The following is a 12685-nucleotide window of genomic DNA, read 5'->3' on the forward strand; positions in this document are numbered from 1 at the left end:
TGAATGGGGCCCGCCGCAAACTTGCGGTTCGCGAACATTTGATCGCGTTCACGAACCATCCCGGCCGATGTTCGTCTATCATTAATGCTGGAGGAGCACTGTGAATTGTCCCTGCAGTGGAGGCTGAGGACACGGTGGAGGATGAGGAAGCATAGGCGGACATTGTTGCTGGACCAATGGAGTGAGAATGTGGAGGCGGAAGCGGCGTCACCTGGCCAAGTTGCTGGTCTGGCTGGGCAGGAACCACATTTACCCAGTGGGCCGTAAAGGACATATATTGTCCTTGACCGTAGTTTCAGCTCCACATGTCGGCGCTGCCATGCACTTTGGCAGACATCAGCAGTCTCAAGGACTGACCCACTTTCTGTTCTACATATGTGTGCAGGGCTGGTACTGCCTGTTTGGCAAAGATATGACGGCCTGGGACTCTCCACCTCGGCTCGGTAAAAGCTATCAGTTCTCTGAAAGGTGCAGAGTCCACCACTTGGAAAGGGAGGGATTGCAGCACCAGCAACTTGGACAGGAGCATTTTCAGCTTCTGCGCCGTTGGAAAAGTGCACAGATACTGTTGTCTCTTGGAAATTGTTTTGGGGATCGATTTCTGACGGAATGACTGACGAGGAGTAGGAGGGCAAGGAGTAGGAGCATCAGGACCGGTAGGTGATGGGAAGTAAAGACAGCTCCCTTCGGCTAAGGTGGTGGAGCCTTGACTGCCTGAAATTGGGTGCATGCCACTGGGTGATGCAGCGCTTGATGTGGCAGGATGGACCACCACATTGGAGCCATTGTTCTTCCAGGCCATTTTATGGTCATGCTGCATATGTTGACACAGGGCTGTGGTGCCAACATTGGCACCCTAGCCACGCTTTACCTTCTGCCTTCAGATTCGGCAAATGGCCATGTTCCCCTTCTCAAGCAGCTTAGCAAAAAACTGGCACACCGCCGAGTAGGTGATTTTACCCACAACACTCCGCACTGACTGACTGCTACTGCCACTCTTTCTATGAACCCCTGCACCACTACTTTTCGTGCAAGTAGGCACATATGAAGTGGTCTACCCCAGGCACCTTTTGCTCCCGACCTCCCACTGTTGCCACCCTGCTGTTTCTCTGCCACTCTAGCAACTTGCTGGCTCCACCGCTGCCTCAGGCGCAACCTACCACCCTCTTCTCCGGATGATGATGAAGACTTTTTGTCACCCGGCTCCCTATTGCGATCGGCTAAATCATCATAGAGTACTGTCTGCACATCACTGATGTCCTCCTCAACAGTTTCTGAGCCAAGGGCCTGACCGCTCGCAACACCAGCTCCCACGCCCTTCTCCTCATCACTACTTGCCAGGCTACCGGTGGAAGTGGTGGATGTCTCCTCCAGATCTTTGCTGGGCAGTAGCTGCTGACTGTCCTCTAGCAGCTTGTCCTCTCTGTATAGTGGAGCTGAGCACACAGCATATAATACTTCTCTTGCTGAGGGAACAGAAAAGGACAGAGGCAGGTTGAGGACAGGTGAGGGCACAGGGCCTGCTCCCAGGCCATGCCAACTAAGGATTGTTTCTGATGAACTCACCAACTCTTGGCTGGGGGTGTCTGATGTCACTTGGGATGAAGTGGATGACCGAGTTAACCAATTAAGAACCGCTGAGTTGCTGGTCAAGACACGACTGCTAGCTGACACTGGGAGCTCAGGCCTCTGGAAGTCACCCCTGCTGCCATGCCCCCTTACTATGCTGCAACCTGTGCCTGCACTAGAAACATTTAGGCCTCTTCCCCTCCCATGTGCAGGGCCTCTCACTTCTCTGTCTGACATACTGTTAGATCAAATAAGTAAATAAAAAGGAAAATAATACACCCCAAAAAAGGACAACTGAAACATTTTTTTTTTACATTAATACATGACAAAAAAGGCGTTAGAACATATAAATGCACAACTAAACAGCAAATAATACCTTTTTGCCACTAATACACTCCAAAAAGGGCTATAATATATAATAATATAATAAGCACTTTTTTCCCCACGTGTATAGGCCAAAAAAAGGCTTTAGAACATAAAACTGAACAGCTGAACAGCAAAGAATACTTTTTTTGCCACTAATACACACCAAAAAAGGCTTTAGAATATATAACTGCATTGCTGAATGGTAAATAATATTTATTTATTTTTGCCACTAATACACGCCAAAAATGGCTGTAATTTTCTCACTTCACCACGTAACGGCAAATACATTTTTTTGGCCACTTTTACATGCCAAAAAAGCTTTAGAATAGAAAACTTCTCCACTGAACGGCAAATAATACTTTTTTTTGCCACTAATACACCCCAAAAAGGGCTGCAATTTTCTCACTTCACCACACAATGACTAATAAGCCCATTTTTTTCTCCCACTTATACATGCCAAAAAAGGCTTTAGAACAGATAACTGCATCACACAAGGGCTAATAAGACAGAAATATTTCCTAGTTAATGGCTGTATCACACAGCACTTGCACCCCAATGAAAAGAATGAAAATTAAAGTTTTAAATTCTTTCCTAGCACTGTCCATATCGCCTGCTTATGGCTCTCCCTGCACTAAGTAGTGATGAGCGTCAGAGGCTATATTCGAATTCACTATATTTTATTGGCAATGTAAAAATTGCGTAATGCAAATTTGTAACTGAGAAATACAGGAGTAGGTCACTTTGGCTACATTTTTCAAGCTGCTAGAAGTTTCATGAGTTTCTCCTGAGACTGGAGAAAATAGAGATAGATTCAAGTGCTCCAATATATTTGTGATAGCGCTAATCGGCAGTGATTAGAATATTTCTTCGCACTATGTGCAACTTCACATTTTGTCAGGTCTGACTACAGATTACTGATTGGTGCACTATTGTTGTGAACTTGACATTGCTTACTTCTCATTGGCCCACAAGCAAGAAGCAAAGAGTAATCATGTGTTCAGATGGAGAAAAAAAGCTGAATATTCAATATAACGAATATATACACTGCCTGTCCCAAAAAATAGTCACCACCTGGATTTACCTAAGCAAATAGTTATGAGCCCTGCATCGGTAATTATCTTTCAGCTGGCAATAAGTTATTTAACCCCAACTGATGCAATGAGTTGTTTCTCATTTCTTAAACAAACATGTTGAAAGACACATCTCGTGATCGTGGAAAATATGTTTTTAAGAAAGGGTCAAATCATTGGCATGCATCAAGCAGAGAAAATATCTAAGGAGATTTCAGAAACTCCTGAATTTGGGTTAAGAACTGTCCAACGCATTATTAAGAACTGGAAGGATAGTCGGGACCCATTGTATTCGAGGAATAAATGTGTCAGGAAAAAAATTCTGAATGATCGTGATTGGCGATCACTTAAACGTTTGGTGAAATCAACTCGAAGAAAAACAACAGTAGAACTCAGGACTATGTTCAATAGTGAAAATAAGAGCATTTCCACAAGCACAGTGCAAAGGGAACTCAAGGGATTGCGACTGAACAGTTGTGTAGCAGTAAGAAAACCACTGATCAGTGAGGTAAACCAGAAAAAAAGGCTTCAATTTGCTAGGGAGCATAAGGATTAGACTCTGGAGCAATGGAAGAAGGTCATGTGTTCTGATGATTCAAGATTTACCATGTTCCAGAGTGATGGGTGCATCAGGGTAAGAAGAGAGGCAGATGAAATGATGCACCTATCATGCCTAGTGCCTACTGTACAAGCCTGTGGGGGCAGTGCTATGATCTGGGGTTGCTGCAGTTGGTCAGGTCTAGGTTCAGCAACAGTATGTGCTCCAAGAATGAGGTCAGCTGACTACCTGAACATACTGAATGACCAGGTTATTCCATCAATGGATTTTTTCTTTCCTGATGGCACGGGCATATTCCAAGATGACAATGCCAGGATTCATCAGGCTCAAATTGTGAAAGAGTGGTTCAGGGAGCATGAGACATTATTTTGACACATGGATTGGCCACCATAGAGTCCAGACCTTAACCCCATTGATAATCTTTGGGATGTGCTGGAGAAGGCTTTTCACAGCAGTCAGACTCTACCATCATCAATGCAAGATCTTGGTGAAGAATCAATGCAACACTGGATGGAAATAAATCTTGTGACATTGCAGGAGCTTATCAAAACAATGCCACAGTGAATGCGTGCTGTAATCAAAGCTAAAGGCTTTTTTTGGTGGCGTCCTTTTTTTGGGGACAGGCAGTGTAGCACTATATTCTAAATATTTGCGAATTCTCGAAGTGGCAATATTTGCGATAAAAATACGCTATTTAAATATTCACACTCAACACTAGCACTAAGTACACTGGAAAATGGCTGAATCCAAGATGGCTGAGGCTATTTAAAGGACTGTGACACCACTGGGCTTGTTGGCTGCTGATTGTCTCTATGCATGGCATTGTGGGTGATCCCTCGTTCCCAGCCCTGCTCAAATGTGAAGTTGCACGTAGTTCGAAAAAAATATTCTAATCACTGCCCATTAGCACAATCGCGAATATATTGGAGCACTTGACTCTATCTGCATATAAAGCTATTGTATTGTAATGTTCTGCCGTGCCAACAATTTTCTCCAGTCTCAGGAGAAACTTATGAAACTTCAAGCAGCTTGAAAAATGTAGCCAAAGTGACCCACACCTGCACTTCGCATTATGTGATTTTTACATTGCCGATTTTTCTGATTCAATAAAATTATATTGAATTCTCAAATTTGCGAATATATGATGGATATTCTACAAAATATTTGTAAAATATTGTGAATTCGAATATAGCTTCTGCCGCTCATCACTAGTAGTCAGCATAGATCACCTACTAGGCTTATATTTTAATTTTTTTGAGAATCCAAGGTGGGGCAATGTAAAACATTTAAAAAAAAAAAATGTTTTTCTTTTCTGATTATAGATTTTCTTTATTCTTTTTCTGAACATGATTATTGGGGCAGCTATCTTGCCTGAACTGTTTTTAACATCAGTTAGAAAGCATTAAGAAAATTGTTTTACTGCAGCCACAGGGGTCATAGACACAATGTTCTGGAGGAACATCATTGACTTCTATGGGAGAGTTTTCTAGGCATGCTCTGTGACCTGTGTAAAGGGTATTGTACAAGGAAAGAATAGATAGGCTCTGACAGTCACCTATTGTGAATGGTGGATCCTGCCTTATCTATACACAAAGGTGATATCATTACAGACAGGATTATAATAACAGATAAGCAGATGAATGCAGTAAAGTGATCTGTACCGACCAAGAAGTGTTAAAAATAACATTATCAACATAAAAAAAAAAATATATATATATATATATATATATATATATTATGCATAATACATGTGCTTTAAACAAAAGGGCAATTTCTTATTACTAATTCCCTTTAAGTTATTTTGCTTTCCTGTATTCCATTTTTTATGGTATTTATTGAATTAAGCAGATTTTTGTTTCATCATATCCACAGTTAATGTGAGGTCATACGTTCCTTCTAATAGTTATTTAATGATACGTTTCCAAAACTTTATGATAATTCCATTATTCTTTTTGCAGGTACCTCAGTCCTTCAAGTAACTGCCTCAGATGCTGATGATCCTTCATATGGAAATAGTGCTAGGATTGTATACAGTATTCTTCAAGGACAGCCATACTTTTCAATTGATCCAGATACAGGTGAGCACTAAAATATTGAAATAAAAGGAGCTTATTTGTCTGTTACAAAGTATACACACTATGCATATTGTTTAACCCCTTCCCGACTTCTGAGAACTTATAAGTATTGACTACCTCAATGTCCATTCCCTGGATATCCACTGGTTTAGGAGGGTGCCTGTGCTTCCGGATGTCCACCATCATCTCCTAACTCTTCCCAGCAATGGTCCTAAGGTGTTTTTGCTAGCATCAATACACAAATCCCCAATCCACAAATTCTCTAGCATCAATCCACAAATTCCCTATTTACTCCATGTCATCCTCATCTGTGATGAAGTCCTAGTACTATTGCCGAGTCATCAGAGAACTTCTGTAAGTAGCAGCTAAAAAAGTTTTATCTGAAGTCTGCAATGTACAGTGTAAAGAGGAAAGAAGTGATAACTGTACACTCAGGTGTCCCTGTACTACAGACACTGTGTCTGACACACAGTCACAGGCTCTCACATACTGAGATTGGTTTGACAGGTAGTCTAGGATCCAAATTGAGAGGTAATGGTCCATTCCAACAAGATTCAGCTTGTCTCTTAGTAGCCCTGGCTGTATGGTGTTTAAAGCACAGGAAAAAATAAAGAACACTATTCCCACACTGGGAAACGTAGTGCAAAAAAATATTTTAATCATTGCTGATTAGCGCAATCGAGAATATATTGGAGCACTTGACCCTATCTGCATATAAAGCTATTGTAATGTTCTGCCATGCCAACCATTTACTCCAGGCTCAGGAGAAACTCATGAAACTTCTAGCATCTTGAAAAATGTAGCCAAAGTGACCCACGCCTTTATTTCGCGTTACAAATTTGCGTTATGCAATTTTTACATTGTCGACTTTTCACATTCAATAAAATAATCTTGAATTCTTGAATTTGCAAATTTATGACGAATATTCTACAAAATATTTGTGAAATATTGTGAATTCGAATATAGCCCCTGCCGCTCATCACTACTTATCAATTGTTTATGTTGTATTGTTCTCTTTCTCCCCTGATGAACCTTTATCAATCTACTCGGGGAAACGCGTCAGGATTCAACGTTTCATTTTTCATAGCTCCTTTGGAAAATGAAAGGTGGAATATGATTGGTTGCTATGGGCTTCAGAATAACTTCCTGGATCAACGGCCCATCTCCAGAATTCTAATTACTATAAGTTGTAATGGTATTACACTCAAGAAATGCATCCAGGCCCCATTTAAACACTTTTAGTGAGTTCAATAAACACAGCTTTCTTTGGCAGAGAATCCCATAGAATGCTATTACAGTAAAACAAATCCTCTTCTATGTTGATGTAGAAACCTTCTTTCCTCAAGACGTTGATGATGTCCCATTGTTATTGTCACAGTTGTCTGTCCTGTTTATAAATAGATCATGGGTGAGATATCCATATTGATCTTTCATATATTTATTCATGCATTCCTGTTAACCGCTAGTGTTGATGTGTGCTTCATATTATTGTTCCTGCAACTATTTGCCTGTTACAATTTGGCGCTACTGTAAGTCCTGGCGGTACACTGTTTGTACGCAGGAAAGTAGACTTATATTTGTGCCCTTTCTCATGTCTATATATTACATTCATATATACCCTGCACGTGTAGAGGCACTTTTATTGTATATACATTTAGTCATAGACTACTGGTTGCCTGCTCTTGACATGTGCATTTGTGTTATAATTTTTATTGGTTTAAAATTTAGCTTTTATTTGTTTATTATTAATAAATAATGAACTTTTTATCTAACCTACTAAATAAAACTATCTCTGGACATCAAGAGTGTACTTCGTTTTTTATTTCTTTTGACACTGTTAATGCAGCAGTAGTGATTTATTTGCAGTTACTGTTATATGGTTAGCCTTTATTTGTGTATACTGTTAGCTATTTGGATACTTTCTTTGTACCCTTAATCGTGTGAGGTATAGGCAGTTGTAACTGATGTTTGATTGCTCAAGCAGTTGGATACTTTGGAACCCGCCTGCTTGTTGCTGTGCTGCTGCTGTTCACACTGCTGTCTGCTAGTGGTACTATTGCTATAATCTAGCTGCCTAAGTGGCTGACTAGTCGTGACAGCCTTTCTACTATCTCTGCTATCTGTTATCCCGCTGTTGCCGGCTAGTAACTGTGGCCGTGTGTTGCAACATTCACTGCCTATGATTTGCCTATAGCTAATCCTATGGTGCTGCTGCTATTCACCTTGCTGCCTGCTGGTGGTGCTATTGCTATTATCAAGCTGCCTTAGTGACTGACTATTGGTGATAGCCTATCTACTTTCTCTACTATCGGTTATCCCGCTTTTTGCGGCTTGCTCTATTAGCTTATGATGCTAATGCCGGCGGAGTGCCTATCGAGGCTGTCACTATGTAAGTCAGGCGCTTTAGCATAAGCCTCTGGATGTCCTAGTGTCTAAAATCTAATTACTGCCCCCCGACATGTTTCGCCATGTCCATGGCGTCTTCAGGGGATCGGGCAGTCTGCACGCTTTCTCATGTCTATCATCCATCCAGCATATATATATATATATATATATATATATATATAGTGGATATAAAAAGTCTACACACCCCTGTTAAAATCATTTCAGAACTTTGTCCACCTTTAATGTGACCTATAAACTGTATCACTCAATTGAAAAACAAACTGAGATCTTTTTTATCAATTCTAGTCTATGTTTATTGGAAAAATACTGGCATCAGATAGGCTTAGGGGAGCATGATAAATGCCCCCTTAGTGTTCTTTTCTTTTTGGAAGAAAAACTAATTTTAATATATTTTCTATAAACCCAAATGCATGCAAATTAGATGTTCTTTATGAAAAAACACTGATTGTTTAGGATACTATCAGAGGAAATCTTATTATGAAAAAGTAGTTTGATTGACTGATCATTTTGAGACTTCCACCAGGAGAAAGGAAGAAAAATGGATGCTTACATGACCCTGGCAGGAAGTGTGTGGGGGGCTTTCCCTGATTAGCTCAGCCAATCAGGGGTAGCATCAGACAGGGAGATGTTTGTGCAAAATGAACAGATGTCATTCTGTATTGAGCTGTTAATGAGGGTGTATGGGTCTATGCAATGGCTGACAAAAAACTATTTTACACAAAAGCACAAGTATCTCTTTTAGTGTTACAGGGGTAGACAGTGTAGAGACAGAATAGAAATAAATTATAGTGTAGAATACTACGGGCTATTTAGCAAAAGCAGTTTCAGAGAGTGAGGGTCTAGGTGGGGCACAGTCAGTGCTTAATAATGAAGGCGCTGCAGAAGCTCATAGCAGTTTTGTGTTACAAAACCAGCCACCTGCATGATAAAGTATTCATTGTTTCTCATTTGAACACAATTTGTTTTCAACACTTCAAGCTTCTATACATTATTACTGCCAGCACAGTGCCCCAATAACATTCTGATGATGAACAACTGCACATTTTTATTTCAGTGCATTATATCTGTCTAGTTTTATTAAACATGTTGCGTTATAGCACAAGCATTTGAAGGCATTTAATTGTGTATTAGATGGCTCACTCCTCCTCTCACAGCAGGATGATGTGGAGGTCATTTCTAAGTCTGATACTGTGATCTGGAGTATGAAAGATAAAAGAGAGTTTGAGGGTTAATCGGATCTAGTGGAACTGAATCCAGAAGACCCGAAAGACTTGAGGCACCAGAGGATGGTGGGAGTAAGCGTGAAGGAGACAGACTAGTATAGAGGCTGCTCAGGGGTTTATCATGCAGACCCAATTGTCTGCATGTGTAGGACAAGTGGGATAGGAGGAGATACGAGGGTTAATGGGTGGTGAAATCCCACCCAAAACCACTTATTCCTGAAAACTCCAAATGAGCACCAATATCCTGTATATAGTTTATATATATATATATATATATATATATATATATATACATATATAAAAACTTGGATTTCTATTGAGTAGTCTATATAATGGTAGAAACACTTTGTGCAATAGATGTGGCGTGGGTAGGTGTCCAGGGAACCGTTTTTTTCAGGATAAGCATAATACACCTGTAAACCTTACACCCCACCAGCCTGGATCACTTCTAGGATATTACATGATGAAGGCAGCCAATCACAAAGGGGCTTCTGTTCAGTTGTCTTTATTGCAGTATAAAATCTGGCTCAACGCGTTTCGGGACAGGCACGTCCCTTCATCAGGAGCATATGGCATATAGTATACATGTATGGGGTATTTATACCCCGAGGGGAATGAGAAAAAGACTGCCAAAAATATGTGGGAGGATCCTTCTCTGCAGAGGTCCTGGCAGTCCGGAGGCAGAAGTGCTGGATTGTGGTGGTGCGCATGACCGGAAGGGTGCGCGATGATGCTCATGACCGGAACTGGTGCATGTCAGTCTGGAGCGCATCCATAGCTTGTGCACATGCCCAGGAAATTTGAGCATAGCGCTTCTTCCTGGAGTGACTTGGTGGCTTGTGCGCAGGTCTGGAAGTTGAGTTTCGTTGAGGGTGCGTTCCAAGCTGGAACGCATGTTAATTTTCTGGCCCATGTTGTTTCCTTAGTTGCTGGGTCTCTATATATCTTTACGAGGATACCAATGTCACAAATTTGTTGTTGGGGCATATAAAGGAGTCTCTTTAGTAAAAGAATGGTTGTGGTGGGGTTTTCTGGGAGTTTTTTTGAGGTGAGACGGAAGGGGGAGAAACATAAAAGATGAGTAGAATAAAGATAGATATTCTGATTGCCTCATTTTTTTCTCTCTTTTTTTTTCCATATTTTTATATATGGTCCCGATGTGTATATAATGTAGGTGTACAAGTACAATGATGGTCATGGGATCCATACAAGTCATGGGATCAATAAAATAAGGGTCTAAAATGGTGCAAAAGGGTTGGATCTAGGGACTAGGGATGTGGTTTGGGGTTCTTGAGTTCAAGCTATACCCTGACAATGTATGTTGCGATATTATGTATACTATACTAACTATTATATTGGGCCATGTATCCTTTCCCGCAAAGCTCAGCCCCTTCCGCAGTAAGTCCCATCCCATTTTGAGCTGGTAAGGTGAAAATTACTGAAAGCCTAGCTGCACTAAATGGCACCATAATTGTGCCAATTGTGCCACTTTTTTGCCAGAATGTAAGGCTCTATTACATTAGTGATGGACGAACATCTGCCGGGACGGTTCACGAAAGCGATCGTGCAAACACAATCAAATGTCCTCTAACCGCAAGTTTGCCACGGGTCCCATTCATTTTAATGACAGGCGAACCTGAAAAACCTTCAGCTCATATTTGCAGGCAAGAAATAATTACTAGAAGTGCACAAATAGTCCCACAACATGGACAGTGACATGCCAGATGTATTATTAGAATTTGCGATCTCCATTCATTATTTTTTTCAATGCAAAATATCGGCAATATAATTTTTGCATACGCGCATGCGCACACCAGTTATAATATTTGTTTCCAATACCGGTTGAGGGAACGCAGCAAAACAGCAAACAAATGCTGCAGTACCCAAATGCACTATATAGAAAGTATATTATTGGTATACACCCCGCTTCAATCAATTTTTGGGGGGCCAACTGGTAAATCACACCAATAGAAATTACTGATTCCAATAGCGTTTGTCACTCTGTAGAGCTGCAGTAACACAACAAAACTGCAAACAAATGCTGCACTACCCAAATGCACTATATAGAAAGTATATTATTGGTATATAACACCCCACTTCAATCAGTTTTTTTGGGGGGCGAATGGTATATCACACCAGTAATAATTATTTTTTCTAATAGCGTTTCTCACTGTGTAGCTGTAGTATTGCTGCAGAACTGCTCACCACTGCTGCACAATACAAATCCACTATAATATGCTTTCTATGTTAGTATATTATAAGTGTATTACACCCCTCTGTACTGCACACCTATCAATAGTACACCTATACCAGTCCTTAAAAAGACTTTTGTGGCCCTATTTGATAGCGTTTTTGTCCCTAACAGCCTGTTCCTGCTCCACACAGCAACCTCTCCCTACACTGACAAAAGACTGAATGTAAAATGGCAGCCAGATCAGGTTTATTTATAAGGTAGGGGGTATGTCCATGTGCTGAAACGTCTCAATTGGCTGTCCTGTACCACCTGATAAATGTGTCATGGGTCAAAATTCTTCACAATGTAAAAGAATATGGTGGGCGCGAATATCGCCATATGTTCGCATGTTCGGCGAATTGCGAATGAGCAAAGTTTGCCGTGAACCGACCTCCGGGTGAACCGCAAGGCCATCACATTACATTACATTAGTAAAAGTAGGCCAATATGTGTAATATACAACCTTTACAGGTGAGAAACCTTTGTATACACAAGCTCTGAAAGAATATGTGGGTCCTAAATGTATTTCACTATGTGTGCCAGCCTTTTTTTACTTTATTCTCTAGTACAAGAAATGCTCAGCTAATGATTTTAATTGCTTGCCATAGGCAAAAATGTCAGCTTTTTTCTTAGTGCTAATAATTCTTTAAGTTATTTTTGGACAGTAAGCCTTTTACTAATGTTTAAATGATATGTGGGAGTTAGTCTGCCAGGTTTTCTTCTCGTACAGGCCTACATGATTCATGTGTCCAACTGAAAATCTACTGTATATTCTAAATGTTTCTGACTATAAATATGCCAGCTATACTGTTTGGTGTCAATGCATTTTGGTTTGGCTCATAGATGAATATACAGTATATGACTGGGGGGCAGGGCCGGTGCAAGGAATTTTGCCAACACAAGCGAAGCTACATTTTGGCGCCCCCCCTCACAGCTCATCTGGCCCTGGTCCCGTCTGCAGCAGCTGGCTTCTCCTCTGTGTGGTCCTGGTATCTTCTCTCTGCTTCAGACATTATTATTCGCTGGTTTGAGGACCATATTTTTCGCCCTCTAAGACGCATCTAGGTTTTAGAGGAGGATAATAAGAAAAAAATATTTTCCATTACACCTCAGGTCAGACCAGCAATCAGACCCCCAATGTTAATCAGACCTTAGATCAGACATCAGCCCCCATCCATCAGACC

General features: G+C 40.9%; 1 protein-coding gene across 1 annotated transcript in view; it reads left to right on the forward strand.

Moving 5' to 3' along the window:
- LOC122935258 (cadherin-9-like) overlaps positions 1-12685 on the forward strand; it is a 115179-nt gene that overhangs the window by 45497 nt on the left and 56997 nt on the right. Inside the window, exon 3 of the mRNA XM_044291019.1 lies at positions 5523-5642. Within this exon, the coding sequence (XP_044146954.1) occupies positions 5523-5642 (120 nt within the window). The remainder of the gene's footprint in view (positions 1-5522; positions 5643-12685) is intronic.

The sequence above is a fragment of the Bufo gargarizans genome, chromosome 4 (genome assembly GCF_014858855.1).
Source record: "Bufo gargarizans isolate SCDJY-AF-19 chromosome 4, ASM1485885v1, whole genome shotgun sequence".
NCBI classification, from domain to species: Eukaryota; Metazoa; Chordata; class Amphibia; order Anura; family Bufonidae; genus Bufo; species Bufo gargarizans.